Consider the following 18,260-nt stretch of genomic DNA (forward strand, 5'->3'; position numbering starts at 1 on the left):
AAAATTTCACACATTGTAAAAGCCTTGTCCTCTATTTACGTAAAGTCCTTCGGCATTGAAATTCCCCATGTCTCATAACGAGTGTGAATTTCACATCACGCAACGATGCCGCGTTTATCATTGCAACGCCAGTACTGCTGGCATACTTACACAGTTAATTATTTATAAAGCATTTTAAATTAAAATAACTCAACTTTATTTTAATTACTGCTACTTTCAAATAATATGCAATTTACTGACATTTTAACAATGTTTTTGTTTCAACCAATATTAATGCACATAATGACCGCGATTAATATTTACCTATAATTCACTTAACTTGAAAAAATATTTCAACCAAATTTTACAGTTTAGCTTCATTATGTGTAAAGAATTGGTTACTCGTATATGAAGAATAATTTTACTTCATTCGAAACGACTGTTAACAGCTGTACAGTTAATTTAATCAAGTTTTATATATTGTATATAGATATATATACAATACAATTTATTTGTTAGCGACATACACCCATAAGACATAAAGTGTCATAATTAAAAACGGCCGTAAATAGCAAAATACTATCCAAAGACCGGCCTACACGTACTTCCTTTTCAACTATATCGATATGCTGAAAAATATAGTTCATAAAAGACAACCTAATGAGTAATGAACTGATTTAAAATAACCTACCATCAGGGGCTCAAACAGTTATCATTAAAAAAATAAAAATCAACCAATAACTCTTATCATTCGCATTTTAAAACGAAACCTAAAAAATAATTAATTAATTTGTTTTTTATTATATTTTTCAAAAATAAGTATTATCACACTGCTTTATATTTCTCCACACACAAGGAACTCCTACACGCTGCTTTTTATTTTAAAACACACAAATGACTATTATTATTGCCTTAAAAATATAAAAATCATGAATAACTTTTATTTTTGTAAAGAAAATGTAACGCATACGCCGTGCCTTTTATTTAAAAAAAAAGAAAATATAAAACGCGTTTTGCATGTAAGGTAATTGTTTTTGTAATGCCATATAAACTACATTAAAGGGTAGGTGCAGGTAAAGAGTTATTTTTTGATATTCAGATGTCTGAGTTGGTGATTCAGTACCTTTACTCTATTTTATCTGTGGACAGTTTTAAGTCACACTAAGAATAACAGAATACAGGGCTTTATAATATGATGGATCTGATGTCTTTGTATCTGCCTGTGTTTATCAAATTTCTCTGTATTTTTAGGATGCTGAGAGTTGGATTATTGTGACTGTCAATTATATTGAATAGTTTTAGAGCAAGATCTTTAATGTATTTTTCGACTGAATCGACTATCAGATCTCTGTGGATATCCGCTCCTCTTACGTACCATGGGGCGTTAACCAGTTTTCTTAAGGCAATATTTTCCCCTCTTTGAAGAATTTTTAAAGTTGAGTTTGACGCTTGGCAAAACGCAATACTGTTATTTGTGCGTTTTAAAATTAAAAGCAGAGTGTAATAGTTATTTGAACGTGGAAAAATAAAAAGCACATAATAATGATTATTTTTGAATAATTATTTTGTGAAACAATTATTATTATTTGAATTTTATTTTAAAAGCTCACATATACTCCTATAAAGCGTGCATAATATTAAGGATAAAATATGTTAAAATGATAATTATATACTTCAATATGACTTTTTGTTGCTTTTTTTTAATTCTTGGAATAACTATTATTATACGATGTAACTCTCAAATTCTCAGTGTGCTAGTATTCTAAATATAAAAAAACAATACTAAATAAAACCATTTTTATTAATTAATTTATATAGTTGGGAAATGAACAATATTGTAGTATGGCTAAATCAATGATTCAATGAACACCAAAAACAAAATATCAGATTTTTAAGTGAGAAAAAAAATATCATAGATTTACAGATACAAGAAAAAATTTTAAACTGAAAACTAATATGTGGAGAAATTTTTTAAATGTGGTTTTAATAAAAATAGATTTATCAGTAATGATTTTATTACACTGCCTGAATTTTTTCAGGTTTGATATGGAAATCAATAATATCAATATATATAAGATCAAGTAGTATTATTATGTGTAGTATTTGCAAAAATGAAGACAATTCTTAGACTGGAAATTAATATCATCAGAAAAATTTTTCAAATGGAAACTTAATTATCAAAAATATAAGAAGTCATTTTTCAAAATAAGTTCAATAAAAATGGATTTAAATGGATTTACAAAAAGAGCACAGTAACGTTTATCAAACTGTATGGAAAGACACCAAAACGATGTCATAAATATAGAAGTAAAAATTAACATAATATATAGTCTTAATATTTTCGCATTTTATTCTTACGTGTACATTAACGTTTCAACTTACCGATACCGATGATACTGATGATGATATATGAATAATAATAATAATATTCCATAACACTGAAGATTTTCTAAGAATCGAAATATAGGTTTAGGTTTGCTAGCTCTGTTTTAATACTATTTTTTTTGTGTTACAGAAATATCGGCGAAGTCGTTTTTGTTTTTTTAAGAATTTTAACTATTATTTCAAGCGTTATTTTTAGTATATTTTTATACCTTCTAATATTCAAATATTTATAATATATCTTATATTCTGAATTTTTCTGACGCAGAAATAACTCTTCGTAATAAAAGATAAAATCCTTGAAAAAACAGAAATGAATTTAAAATAGTTTCGGTAACAACTCAAAAGTTAAAAAAATTACACAATATCCGTAAAGTTTCTTATTACTTTAGGCCAGGGTTTGGCCTATTAATACGACCCAAAATATTGTATTTACGCCTTTACTCATTTTTTTTAAGGGTGTTGTCATAGGTACGTGTAACTCACAGTGCATATATAACAGGTCCTAATAAAAAACGTTGAATTTTTTCACGGCTAATACGTTTTGGATTGAGAGTATCTGTTTTAGACACGATAGGTCTTATAAGTAGAGGACTTGAGAGATTAATGAAGTCAGCAAGATTAACTTAATGTTTGATTATTTAATTTTTAATAACTCCATATATTAAATTATACTATTATATATATTTTATGTAGTATTATTATAGTATATATTAATAATTTTTAATTTTAATAAGAATTTTTTAAATTAGTAGTAAGAAACATTTGAAATAAATTTATAAAGTTTAAATATCTGTAACTTCTCATATACATTATGTATGCATATATACTTAATATTATCAACATGTGCAAACTGAATTTACTCATTTTTTTATAAAGAATCTATGGTGCTATTAAAATTTTGCCTTAAGTGATGGAAAATTTTGAACTAAAATCCATTAAAAATGATCGAAAAAGGATATTGCTTATAGCATTAAGTTTAAAGCAGCTGTTTTAGATGTTGGTATTTTATTATGTCGCAATTTTTTAAAATGTGTCACATATATTAGATTAATATATTTTTATCATGCTTTTTGGAATGATTAAGAATTTAACATTCTGGAAAAAAAAGAACACCGAACATGCCTACAAAAAATGTAGTACACGATATTTAAAAAGCAAACATTTACATGAAAGCGCACATATCTCTGCATTTACATATTTACACAAGCCAGAGTTGTTGAATGGAAAAACGTATGCTATGTGAAAAATGTGTCATCAAGTGTTTTCATCCTTTTTTAAAGTAATTAATTCCAGTGTATGCAATTTATTTACGCCGTGGTCATGTTCCGATTTCAAATAAAAGTAAAAAAAAAAATGATAATAATAGTTCCAGCGAGCACTGTGGATCTTGGTGCACCGAGACTCCATGTACGTCTGTCTGTCTGTCTGTCTGTCTGTCTGTATGTCTGATTATTCAATGGGAATTTACATTTGTATCGGTGTTTGCCTTCGTATATGGCGGCTACAACCATCTTTATTTATATAACTTTATAACATTAATAAGTCCTTTGCATATATAAATGAACACTTGCATAACAATGATTTATCGCTTTCATTAATTGTGTCAGAAAGAAGACAATTAAAATTAACACAACTCAATTCTCTTTACGAGACCATTTTAAAAATGTTTATTTTTAAAATATTTAAGTATTTCTTTAAAAACAATTTCATTCGTTTACACAAAATCTGCAAATTATTCACTAAACAATTTAATCATTTTTACCTCCAATATATTTCTATCTATTGTAAAACTTTATATTTATATATATAGTAAATATATAATATTTTATCCAATGCTCATAATGCGTCAGCCCAATGCATACTGAATTTGAAAACAGAATCAAAGAACATTTCAACATTTATGCATTATTGTTTCCAAAACGTTACCACCATATCGTTTAAATTATTTCAGGAAACACAAATATAATATATTGAAGTAATTCCAGAAAAATTGCTACATACTAATAGTAACATATCACACTCGGTCTTCATAGCAAACTTGTCGATTGAGATTATTTAAGTTAACACCCGGCAGAATCATATGATATTATTCGAACGCATGATTACTGCCAAACGGGATATCAATTTTTTTTTCTGAAAGTGTCCCGTTTGGCTTTGGTAGCTCAAAACTCTCCAAAAGTATGCTCCTTCACCTCTACTTGGGCTATTGTGGTAAGAACACAATAAACAAAAACTTTCTTTTCCTTTTTATTATTAACTTTTATATTGCACTTGTCTGGTGTCTTACAATCACAATCAGGACTCATAAATCTTTAAGGAAGATTTAGATTTAAACAGAAACCTTCTGGTAATAAACACTTACAATCAAAAATCGATTAAGTAGTTCTTACTCCCCAAATACAAAATTCGGAATCTTAACCCTCAAAAATTTTTCTTATTTCCGTTATCTGGATAGTAATTATACAAAACAGACTAAAGACTCAGTTAGTCGGTACGTACCGTAAGACTTTAAGTCAAAGCAAAATGCACAACGAACACCACCCATGCTTTTGATAGGAATAAAACCGAAGAAAAATTAGTGTATATGAAATTTTTTTTTGTAAAGAACATGTTGTGACCCTCTGTATATGTGTTCAATTTCATTTGTATATTTCAAATCTATACCCTATCGTGATTGCCACTGATAATCGGAAAATAGGTGGCCATGACATTAAATTCATCTCGTTGTTCTGATTTGCAATGGACTTGAATTTAGAACACTTCCCTTGAGGTCTTTAATATGTTAAAAACATAGCATAACAAATATGCGATCTTTAGGAAAAAAAATAATTATACAATGGTTAATCGCTAATATAAATAAAAACAGACTTTTTACATAGCAAATAAAGATTTTATTTTTTATTCTTATATATGAATGTATGTATGTTTGCTTATAGAAATTAAAAATGATAAATTGAACTATTGACTGCTTCATTACACTTGCATTTACTTCACACGCTATATGAGTTTGAATAAATTTACTTTTATATTTAATTCCAATAATATTTAATACATTATCGTAAGCGTGGCTTATTGAGATTAGGATTTATATTGAAGAAAAGTAACGTGCCACTTATATTTAAATGTTAAATAGCTCACGAGAAAGCCATATGTAGCTCGAGTAATAATAACTATTACAAGACACAGTAGTAATCTTATAAATTGATTGTAATCAGAATATATATCCAAATTGCTTAGCATATATGATACAGACGGATACAAATCATAACTGCGCTCCGCACTTACATCATATAGGTTCTTAAAAGCATGTTTAAACACTTTCTTTCTAAATACGGAGTTATTTTCGTCATACAATTCTTCTGTAATGAAATAATTGATCAGGTCAAGACGTGTGGCTGTGTATTGGTATTTTGAAAGTAGATACGCCAATATAATTCCAAAGTTTTTCCTCTCGCTAAACATAACAATTCCATGAATTATTAAAAAAGAAACCGTACTTATTGAAAACCATTCGATTAATTGTGTACTCTTGACTTGACTAGTAGTGAACTTCTTAATAATAATGATAGCGAAAAATAAAGAACAGAGAAAGTTCATATATAAACCCAATTTGTTCAACGCTAATAGTTTTGTTGGTTTGTTCACACCTTGCACATAATATGTGCTCCGGCATATCTCACAAAAACCATACTTTCTCCTCGTAGTGTTCTTCTTATAGGTCTCCCATCTCAGTAAACACATAGTGTGAACATATTTCAAGCTTCCAGTGCAACGACATGGATTAACAAATTTGTTGCTTGGAGTAGCAGGTTCACCGGTTTGACATATTCTGCAGTCTTGCATTTTTTGGGACGCCAAAACCTGTAAGAGACTACTCATTAATCAGAGTATATCAACTATTTAGTATATATGTTAGTTATGTATATGAGTTGAAATATATATCATATTAATTATATATCATATTATTGGTAATTAAATAAATTTGTATTAATTTTGCAAACATTTCTTACACATATTAGAACTGCATCAACGAGTACTTCTGATTCAATGAAACATCAAGTATATTACACTTTTTTATAAGATTCTGATTAATTTTATTAAATATTATTTACTTTTTAAATATTTACTTTAATTGCGAAAATAAACAATAATGAATCTATTCTTAATTATTAAGGATTAAAATAATATTTTAGGATTAAAATGAACAAGATGTTGCAATTGGAACGGCACGAAAGGTTATTTATATACCTATATATAAAAGTACTGTATATTTATTATCACAGAGACTAGAATTGAAAAATTAACTTTTTAAAATTTATTTTTACCTTTGTTTGCGCTAAGAATTTTATTTTTATATATAATATAACAAAACTATTCACGTCGGGCTGAAGTAAAACTCGATGCTAATGCCGATTGAAGCATTGAATATTGTGCTTAAGTACTGTTTCCGGCTACATCAAACAGTGTTCCCAACTTCTTTTCATAAAAACCTTTATGTGTTCATTTTATGAGACAACCATACACATATTTACACAGATATAACTGAATCCAATATATGACCAAATGAGTACACAAGTTTTAATAAATTATTTTCGAATTTTTGCGCCTTAGATTATTGTGCCGATTTATATGTACCTCTAGACAGCGGTTGAAAGAACAGTTTTGTAGATACTGGTAAACAGTTTTCTCCTTTTTCACAATAATCTTAATTTCAATTGTGAATTTACTCGTTCGACTCGATTCATTCAAAAAATAAGTTTAAACTGAAATTCAATTCAATATAGAAATCCGATGGCTATAATTGAATGAGTAGTGAATTTTACAAAATCAAATTGAAATTAAGTTAGTAATTCACAATAATATATTAGCGTGTGCTATATTGTGAATAATTCTGAGGCGCTAAAGTAGAACACATCAAAATATTGGCTGCAACGGTCGGTATTTTTTACTTAAGAGCGCAATTACAGACATAAATAAAAAAAAAAAATTAATATAAAGTCAAGCTTTGTTGTAAGACCAGGTGCTTAGTAAAGAGCGCCGAAAGATCATAATTTTAATCAAAAGATTGTAGATACTTGCGCAGTATGAATGGACTCAAATAAATCAATATTTTGTAAAACAGTTTTTAGTAAAAACTGTACTTTGTACTCTTTTTTATTTTATGCAAATATTCAATTTTGAATATCAAATAATTTTTAAGTGAAAATACATTTTATAGCATTTTACATTTTATAGAATAATAAAAATATATATAATAAAACATATTGTTTTGTATAAATAATAAATAATTTTTTTTAATATAATAACAAATTTATGTATAAAAATAAGTTAATATAAATAAAAATATTTATATAAATAAATAATATATATATAAATAATTGATGTATAATAACCAATATCGATCAAAATTGAAAACACAATCAACGCTAGTAATTTCATTCTTTGTTGTCCTGCATAACTGGGGTGAAGGGGATGAGGCATTCTGCCTTGTCGTCACATTGGTCGAAATAGTATTACTTCATAATAAAGCGTATATTTTTTAAAATTAAGCACGAGAAAACCTACAAAATAAGTAGTTAAGATAGCAAAATGATAATTGTGTTATGACCTTTGTAAAACATACCTTTCGGTCATGATCAAAAAGCCTGTACAATTTCCCGATCATTCATCATATGACTGTTTGTATAATATGATCTTTATATAAAAAAATATAAATAAATAAAGAAATAAAGTAAGTAAGTATATAAAGAAATATGTATTTCCTAGCTTTTAGAGTATATTCCCCCATACATCATGTGAGGTGCTCTACTTAAATCGAGTTTTTCAGGCTTTAAATCCGATTTATTGATGATCTATAAACGATAGAATGTGTAATACTAATGATAGCAGGAATCCTGAAAAATGCATAAGTTGGTACAAACCCTGTGAGCTGAACTTACATTCATTTGTTAGTATATAATAAAAATGCTATCAAATGTTTATTTCTCAAACACATGCAAATATCTTTAAAAATATTATAAATTTTTTCCTCAAATTTTGTAGAATTCACCTCTTGAAATATTAAAAAAAGAAATCAAGCAATAAATTTGTTAATTAAATATTTTTTTATTATGAAACGTTGTAATTTCGATGAATATGTTATATGTAGTTTGGATTTTCGTGAGTAGCCAATTGAGAAACTGTCATTGTCGGGTTGGTATTTTGAAAAAGTTTATGGAGATATGGAAGATATGGAGATTTGTCAATTTTGCTTCAGCCGTATTCTTATTTACTCCCACAGTAGATTTAGCCATCTGAAGATTCTGAAATTAGCGTTAATGAAAATGCGTATTTTTGTTATTAATGTTTATATAATAACCTATTGGTCCTCTCTACGAATCCATCAAAGAAGTATCTTGGAAAACGCATTCGGAATTCAGGTGCACCATCTGAATCATCTTCTTTATTCTTAACAAAAATTATATTAATATATTATTTTCTTAAAAACCATTTGTTTTACTTACCCGGGAAAATATCGCATCGTAAATTAATGATATAGTAACATAAAATAATAAAAAAGTTACCAGACAGCCAAAAATAACTATATAAGTGTTGGCCTTATTGAGGGACTTTATAAATTTATTATATTCAGAAAATGGCTCAAAAATATTTCCTTCTGGGCTTTTCATCTTGTACCACAACCTTAATAATATGGTAGTGAGTAATAATGCTATTAAAGAAATTATTATTTCTTTAATCATTTTTTGAAATATGATTTTTGTTTTTTACGGACGGAATTGGTAACTGATCTGAAGAAATTGAAAGAATTTAAGATCTTTCAATCATTTTTATTTATGATGTAAATTTAATTTCTATGCTTACTAAGATACTAAGATTATAAAATCTGGTCTCATTTGTGTACTCTCAGTCGTTGATTGTATTTCTGATCATCAAGCCTTACTATGACTTCTTCTCGGTTACAGAGCTTAACTTTTTACTTCTCGCATCTACCTACATTTTTTCGCCACTACCTCGAAAAGTTTTAACAACACTCTCGATCACCTCCTTACTTACTTGGAGATCCATGTAAATAGAAACTTATCGCGCCCTGAGGTTGACCATATTTCATTACATTTTTAAGCTGTTTTCATTTCCACCTCACCTAAGCATATTCCTAAGGCAGTTCTTAATAAGAACAATTAGGCTCCGCTGAATCGACTCATATTCGATCTCGTCAGATACGAAAAAACTGTTAGTTGCAATCATAACTTTTTCAATATATTCTTCAGAATATTTACTTAACCTTATCTCAAAGAATTTTCGTAGCCAGGTCCGAGCATATTGATGTCAATCTTCGATCTTCATAGTGTTAAGCGTAATCCATAAAAAAAATAAAAAAATTCATTTCGGATATCTGGCTGAAGAATATAATCACACTGTCAACTCTGTCAAAGAAACTTTTGAACGAAATCACTGCATAACATCAAATGGTGGTAATACTGCCTTCAATTCAGTGACTAATCACTTTGTCTATGGCTTGTTTGATGACCACAGTGAGTATATAACCAACTTTGGCCATTTCTATAGACTCACTTAAACCTAATTATTTTTTTTTTATTTTGGTCTCTTCAATATCCTTAGAGGCAAAATACTTAAACAGTCCACCGGTAATGATAGCATTTCCAACTATCCCACTAAGAATGATCTTTTTAACCAATCCTTTAACATTGGAAATTTTTCCACGATTAGTAAGCTGAATGATTCTCATTGCCAGCAAGCTGTAGTGCATTATTGTTGAAGTATGAATACTTTTTAGCTTTCAATTCGGGACTCGAAATAATATTTTAACGACTGATGCCATTCATCTTTTCAAAAGTGATGTCTGCGAAGTTTCTTCCAGTACCCAGACTACAGTGGCGATAAACTGGAATGTTGAGAAATCTTTCGCTACGGTGTGAATTGAGGGCTTGAATCTTAAGCTAAGTCAACTTCTCTACTTCTCTCTTCTCTACTTCTCTACTGCCGTTTGTAGTGATTAGAGAGCAGACGGTAGTGATTAGAGACGGTGTATGATGTGTAATAGCAAACGACGTCGCACTAAGCGAAGAAACCAGACATTATGTGTAATGCCGGTATGTAAATATTATTATATTTAGGTATTTATATGTAGCATCGCTTCCGTTCACACTTAACTGATCAACTTTCGACTCATCAGAGCTATTATGTATAAACAGGAGAAGCCAACATTTTTGTTAGACATTTGCAATATTTATAATTACTTTGTTGTTATTTTCGAGATTGCTGCTACTCTCACTAATTTCCTTAGCGGTAAGGTTTGCCGCTATTTTGTTCATTGAAGATGTAGCAAATAATTAAAACCATAGACTAAAACGTGCTGGCGTCGCTGAAGCTGCTACCTAACATCTCCACATTTTAGCGGATTGTGAAGTGCGTGTACTAAACTTTCTTACAGTACAATTTTACAACACAATTTTATATCTTTGTATCTTTGTATCTATGTATCTTTGTTATTTCAATGTATCTTCTGAGCGTCTTACAGTGCTCAGATGTGCCACTTTGTATATTTTGTTGTTTACATCATTCCTAGTCGCCTTAACTGAAACGTCGAAATTTGCATTTGCGTTAAATGTATTGTAGTCTATATGATGTTAGTAACCAAATAATGAGCAAACAAGCTCACGGAATGTATCTAGAGAAGCATATATGCATGTATGCAAAAGGAGCGCTGTCACAGATGTAGGCGCGCTTCCTGGCTGCGTATTGGAGCGCGAATGTTTGCGCTTTTATTGACATAAGTTGAAGGTACATAATCCTTAATGTCTTCCTTGTTTGTTGTTCACTTTGTGCTAATTTGTATGAAAGTGATTTTAACTGTAGTTTTAATGGTTATTTGGCTGCTTCACTGTTTACTTGTTTACTTACAATTTTCTTACATACGGTTTTAATTAAGTTTAGATTTTATTTGTATCTAGATAGAATAAATACTTGAAGCACTTTTTAGCAGTTACATGAAAATTATTTATTAGCAAATTCCACCAAAAACTTTTCATAAAGTTTCCCAACTATTTTAATAACAAATAAGCCTTCCCGTCTGGTATTAACATCTAAATTTTCAGTTTAATAGCTTAAAGAAAATTAGGTGTTGTACTTTAGATAATTTTTCCAGTTTCTTGTTGCTTCTTGTTTACTCTGTTCTTAATTTAGAAAAAATTATATTAACATTTGAATTGATTAGATTATTCCATGCAATATCTAACGATTTGGTAACTTAGGTATATTTATGTTGAAGGTTAAAAATATCTGATATATTCAAATGGAATCAAGTAATTCTGAAATGGTTTTAAAACCTTCTGCTCAAAAAGTACTCGGAGTAGATCTTGACAAAAGACAACTGGAGCAAGCACATGTATTACACTAAAATGAAGGGCAAGGTTAATCACCTGAAGTAGTATCGGAACCTGGACGTAGGTCATATCGATAGAAGTCTTAAATGACCAGTAGAACCCTACCTCGAAGTAATACTAAAGCAGTCCCAAGGCAGGACAAGATCTCTAGGAATAAAGAGGAAGGGTTTTAGTCAGTTAGTTCGAGTCAGAGACTCCCTTTTCCGGGGCACCAGATTGTGGCCAATTTATAGGCATTACACTTGCAGTACAAAAAAGAAAAAGAATAAAATTATTCGATTATTATTGTTTCAGTTATCAGCCTAACAAAGCAGGCATTTCAACACGTATTTCGTATCACAAGGCCGTTTCTTCTATGCCCTTCATTTCTTTGGCATGATGCCAAAGATATCAAGTTTAATGTAAGTGTCATTGTGTAACTGCTGAAGCAAATTATAGATGACATTAATGAAATATATAAAAGTAAGAAATAAGCACGATAAGCATATAACCATTGTTTACACTATGTGACAATTAATTCTCTCTTTTGATTTTTCTATGTCTTGAAGTTAACTTGAAGCTTTTGAGTTCAAATCTGCAAGCAGTTCTTCTTTTAGTAATTCTAAAAGAACTACAATGTTCGTAAATTAAAGAGATCTCAAAAGATAAGTGAAATAAACCAAAACCAAATTCTCAATTGAAACAGAAATATTTTTAAATAATTTTGTTTTAATTTTCTTGATTATTTATTACAAATATATAACGTTCGTTTATTCATATTTAATTTATCCCATTTTCACTCAAGGATTATGCCGAACGCGAAAGTTATTCTTCCTGGTCCTGCAATATTTGAAATTTATTAATATATTTACATATAATATCTATTTCAACAGACCTCAAGATCATTGTCAGGCACTATGACATGTAAAACTAATGCGACGATAATGAAAATGATGAAGAAATAGTAGAAGGGTAAGAAAAAAATATCCATCACTGAGATAATTTACCAAAGGTATGTATCTGTATTCAGCCAATTGTGCAGTCTGTACTCTTAAATTTATATTTATACTAGACAAATTTTGTTAATTTAGAAATGTTAATTTTACATCTGTAATGATATTTTTTTTAACAGATTTAAAATTGCCATAGAAATTTTTGAAATCAAATAAATAAGGTTTACTATGTCAAATATGAATATTAAGCAATTACCCGTATTTATTAAAATCAATAATTTTATTTAATTAATTAAAAATACTTACAAATTACAATAACGTGTTAAATTCTTATTTAACAAAAATATAAAAATAGTACCACAAATATATGTCAAATATTTGGGTGTCATTGGGTGTTGACTGTAAACTCAGCTGAAAAAAAAACTTGACTGAAACTGTTTGTAAAGCAACATTTAGTGTAGTAGTTGGTCCTAAATGGGTTCATGCTTTAGCTCCATATAGCTAAGGATGTGTGCACTGTCATTATGCCCCTCGACAACTTTCATTTTGATCAATTGCAGTCTCTATTTTTCAATTTCTAGTATTTATTCGTAATACATAGTAAGATGTATATACACTTTAAGTCAGTCTAACAATCCTATCAACCACAGACCAACATGTTATGATCAAATAGTATTATTTATTTACCATTTACCTTTTTAAAATAATTTTTATTTTACATTACATGCTTGCACTCATTTTTTATGATAATGACTTTTGGCTGGTTCGCGTTTCACACCCGAACATCAACGTCTCAATATCAGTTATTGAACAACATTTTTTATAATTTTATAATTAATGCATCCATTGTGTGTAAAAAGCATTGTTTTGTAGAACATATAGTACGAGTGTCACCAATTATATTTTGAGCCTAATAATGAAAAAATACAAACTTGTCGTTTTTATTTCTAGAAGTATTCTTCTTCATGATTAATACATCTTTGCATGTGGTCGAACCAAAAACACATGTTTTGTCAAAAAGCATTTTTCACAACCTTCAAAACATGGTTCTTAAATATAACAATGGCTTCTTCCGTCGACAAACCATCAAGAATCGTTGTCAACGTAATTTATTCTTAACGTTCGGAAGCAAGAAGAAGTCATTGGAGGTCAAATCACTACTGTACGACGGAGATCTAAGATAAGCTCTTTCACTATTTAAATTATATATGCTTATTTATTTCATTCATAAAAAAATAATCCCAAATTCTTATTTGTATTCCAAAAACTTTTTACTTAATTTTTAATTAATTTTTAATTTTTAATAAATTTATAAATTAATTAAAAGAAGATATTAACAGTTTATGAAATCAATCATTGTAATGTAAATGTATCTATTATTTAACTTTTCCGCGTAAAAGCACTTAAACATACTTACAATTAATTATAGCAAGTTAATTGCACCTATGAAATTGCATTCTCAATTATTTATTAATTAACGCCGCGCCGTTGAACTCGGGCGGCAGATACAAGCTGAAGATACTGCACGATGAGGTGGTACGTGAAATTGCTTTACTTTGGTACTATTTAAGTGAATTATACGTACAATTATAGAACAAAGTAAGTGCAGAAAGTATTTAAAAACTTTACAGCCAAACGAAATTAATAAGAATTTATGAAAGGAAACGTGTGCACTGCAAACAATAACAACAACAACAGCAACTTCATTAAAATCTCTAATAGGACATAAGGACATAAACACGCTCATGAGTGCATATTTGCATTAACGTAGACCAAGAACGTTTATACATTTTAAGTAGAATATTATTAAGGTATTAATACAGTCCGTACATGCAAGAAAGGATATAGAGAATCGCTATAATAAATCGTATATATACTTTTACATATAATACCGGTTATAATGAAATATCCTTCAAAGTTTTATTTATTATTTAAAACTCAGTCTCTCCAATTGTTACTTTATCCCATTCTTTAATGATTAGGATTAGCTAATGCTACTCCATATTTCACCGATTAAGTTTTCATTATACTACAGGTATATCGTATTGCATTTTGATTTTAATTGACCATAAAGAACTGAATACGAAAAGACTGGTTACTGTGACAGTGTGGCGATTCCAAAATAATGTTTGGAAGTATTTCTGCTAAATCCAGTTCAATTTCTGCAACTGGGTATAAAACATATATCCATTAATACACAACAAAGCTGAAGGAACAGTCATATTAAATAACTTCAAAGCCCGAACTTTTGAACTTTTGTTCAAGTGCTTCATGTTAGACGTAGAGCTACCAAGTTTGTTAGTAGCTTTCATATTGGTCAACATCTGAAATGGAAGCAACGAAAAACTAAAGTGTCATGTGTGGGTTCCGTGAAACCTGTTTCCGATGAACACTCTATTTCCAATACAACATATGTTTCATGCGAAACAAGTCTATTTAATACATTACCGCGAATTCCCATTTCTTATATAAAGATTTGAATTCTTCTAATAATAATTCATATCCTAAAAAAATCTTTTTTATTTCATTATTTTCTACAAAATATATGAAGGTACAATTGTACCTAAGACGTCTTTACTGACAGTGAAATCAATTCAGCTTTATATCTTAGAAAGTTCTCGAGATATTTTACTAAAATTTTAAAAATATCATCTAAATCAAAAGTGTAGAGAACTTCTAAAATTTATATAGGCAAAAAAAATTATTGCAACTGACGGGTGCAAAAGTTACGATTAAGCCTATCCCGTCCGACTAGAGTTAATCCCGTTTATCATCTCAAATCCTTTTATAAACCACTTCTCACAGAGCCTTACGATATAAACTAACGAATGCTTTCTCAACATCGATAAAAGAGATAAGAAAGTTAAGAATACATAAAGTTCCGAAATTATTCGAATATGATTGGTTAGGTCTAAGTCTAACCTGCCTAGACATATTTATTAAATCCCGTTTCAGAAGAGATTGAAGAACTTAAATTCAGAGAATTTAAAGAGTTCATTAAAGTGAAGAATTTATTTTTGTGTAAATAAAATTTATTTAACATAAAAATTAAATAATGAAAGTTGAACTTTGTGCTTAAGAACCATTAGCTCCTTGTTAGTTTCAATCCTCAAATAGCTCCGTTACAAACCACAAACACACACTTGACATGCACATTTCTCATTTGCAATGATTGAACGTCGCATATAATGAAAACGCATACAAAGATGTCGATGTTGGCGAGGGTCCTTTGTAACACCCCATATTGGTTCCACTCTTATATGGGAGAGATGTGTGTGAGCGGGTTGCTCGCTGCGTCGTACTTATGCAAATTTCGTAATGCGTGTTTTCTGTTGCATGAACGTGTTTAGCTGAACTTGCACAATTGCGCGTCATGTTTAACAACATCTCAAATTAATGGCACGGTAACGTTATAAAAATGTGTAGCGATAAAAGTGGAAAAATGCTTTTATCGAAATTACCGTACGTTTAAGTTTTACTGTGAAGAAATTTGATTACCGCAGCCCGGTACGTGTACATGCGGCATTAAAAATTAGTTTGCTTAAGTACTTAAACTGAGATATTTTGATTAACACACTTCCTTCCGCTTACTCCCGACTCAGTCGTTATTCCAAAGTACCTCTAAAAACACGAATTTTAAGAACTTGACTATAATGTGGCCAAAAACGCGTAATTTAGTGTCTGTTTTTTAAGATGTGAAATAGTATCTAGTCCAAAAAAAATAATAAACTGAAAGGAATAAAGAAGTTTATTATGATTTAAAATAACATTTGGTAGTTAAAAGAGCAAGTATATTAAAAATGCTATAAGTTTTGTTTTACACTTTAAGAAATATGTGCATCTTTTTTATATATACTAACGATTTGTGGAGTATTTAAAAATCGCTTTCTGATACATTATATCAGGGCTTTCCAGACCAGATGTGATCGCGGGCCAATACAAATCACTATTTAAATTCATTTATTTAGCATATCATAAAAATAAAATAACGTGATTTTACCAAAGTACACCAAAGAAAATTTGCGTAATCTAATAACCTACCAGAGGTTAGAAACATGTTGCGGGCCTCACAAACATTAACCCCGGACCGCGGACTTTTTTGTGAATTGTTTTCTTTTTCCAAAGACGTCTCTTAAATTCTTTTCTGTTTTTATATGATGTATCAATATCTTAACACCGTTAAAATTCAGACCATAAGTTGTGCCTGCAAACCTTAGTGTCATACAATAGACCACAAAAAAAGACCACTGCTCGACAATAATTTCAATACAGAAAAAAGGTGAAATCGATTTTATGGATTATTATTGTCTTTTGGATTATGGATTGTCTATTATTGTCTTTTGGATGGATTATTGTCTTTCTCGACGAAATGTACTAAACAGAATTAACGTCTTACCTAACGTTACTGATATATAAGCCATATGCTAATATATGGCTATATATGTAAGCCATATATTATAGTTTTGTAGCAAAGCTATAATGTCCTCCAATATTATCAATATTACTCCTATAAGCAAATTTTGAGAAACTAAAATAACTTTTAATTAATGTAAAATAATGATTTTTATTGAATACACATATTTTATAGAATACACATATTTTACGGTGAGTATTCGCTAACGAATCCAGTATTCACATTAAAAATCACCTTGATACGTGCCAGAGCTCGACGACGGGCGCCCAAATGCCAAAGTAATTTCGTAACAGCATTATTAACACTCTTGTTCTTATATATTGAAATTGTGTTTCTGAAACCAGTACGTTTAGGATAGGTGACCCAAAACGCGAACCTTATCTTTTCACGCGATGATACATAAATGCGCTCACACGAAAAAATGTGTGCGGCTTGACGATTTATACCTGCCATTTTTTCCACATAGAACCAAAAAGCAGTCTTTGCCTCACGTTTGTTTGCGGCGAAGACGTGTATGTAGAATAAAAAGGCCTCCCTCCTGTGTCTAGTTAGCCATTTGCGACCAGTAACCTTATATTCCTTTAGCTGCAAACAAGAATACATATATGTTAATTTCAAGTATATATCGCAGTCGTTATTATCAAATGAAATCTGTTCAAACATTTTTTTATAATATTACCTCTTTGCTCATGTCCATCTTGCAAGCTTATTGAACACAAAATGTCGAGCAATATTTTCTGCATTTACCACTGAAGTATAATTTTAAATTTCTCGGAAAGTCATAAAAAGGAAATAAAAATGTTTTAAACCCTTTGTTGCATTTTAAAAACAGTTTTAAGAAATTTTTTTAAATTTTTTTAAATAGTAATCAATAGTAATCAACAAAAAATTTGTTTCTAAAAATGAGTATATATTAGCACAATTAGTAAATAATAGTAAATATTAGTAAATATTATATTACTCACTTAAATTACCAGCATGTACTCAAACCACTGTTGGAGGAACATTAATCTACTTTTACATAAGTATTGGGTCTAGTGTTAATTAACATATATATTTTTCATTAAATTCAACAAAATTCATATTATTTTATAAATTTTAATAAGCAAATAATAATCTTCCTATAAACATATAAATTCATCATCA

At 29.3% G+C, this 18,260-nt stretch overlaps 2 protein-coding genes across 2 annotated transcripts; both read right to left on the reverse strand.

Annotated features, from left to right (window-relative positions):
• Positions 1 to 8,449: 8,449 nt before the first annotated feature.
• On the reverse strand, positions 8,450 to 9,153 carry LOC119662202. Its single transcript, XM_038071777.1, has 3 exons — positions 8,868 to 9,153; positions 8,723 to 8,811; positions 8,450 to 8,666 (listed from the first exon to the last, which is right to left on the reverse strand). The coding sequence occupies exons 1-3, from the start codon at positions 9,102 to 9,104 to the stop codon at positions 8,633 to 8,635; spliced, it is 360 nt and encodes a 119-aa protein (XP_037927705.1). The 5' UTR covers positions 9,105 to 9,153; the 3' UTR covers positions 8,450 to 8,632.
• An 8,147-nt stretch (positions 9,154 to 17,300) lies between these two features.
• LOC119687421 (60S ribosomal protein L18a-like) lies at positions 17,301 to 17,915 on the reverse strand. Its single transcript, XM_038101724.1, has 2 exons — positions 17,794 to 17,915; positions 17,301 to 17,699 (listed from the first exon to the last, which is right to left on the reverse strand). The coding sequence occupies exons 1-2, from the start codon at positions 17,809 to 17,811 to the stop codon at positions 17,301 to 17,303; spliced, it is 417 nt and encodes a 138-aa protein (XP_037957652.1). The 5' UTR covers positions 17,812 to 17,915.
• Between the last annotated feature and the right edge of the window lie 345 nt (positions 17,916 to 18,260).

The sequence above is a fragment of the Teleopsis dalmanni genome, chromosome X, assembly GCF_002237135.1.
Source record: "Teleopsis dalmanni isolate 2A chromosome X, ASM223713v2, whole genome shotgun sequence".
Lineage (NCBI taxonomy): Eukaryota > Metazoa > Arthropoda > Insecta > Diptera > Diopsidae > Teleopsis > Teleopsis dalmanni.

Coding starts and splice junctions, on each gene's coding strand:
- LOC119662202 (XM_038071777.1), bottom strand. CDS start 9,104: ATGATTAAAGAAATAATAATTTCTTTAATAGCATTATTACTCACTACC. Junction 8,812..8,867: donor ACGATGCGATATTTTCCCGG/GTAAGTAAAACA, acceptor ATTTTTGTTAAG/AATAAAGAAGATGATTCAGA. Junction 8,667..8,722: donor TTCGTAGAGAGGACCAATAG/GTTATTATATAA, acceptor CGCTAATTTCAG/AATCTTCAGATGGCTAAATC.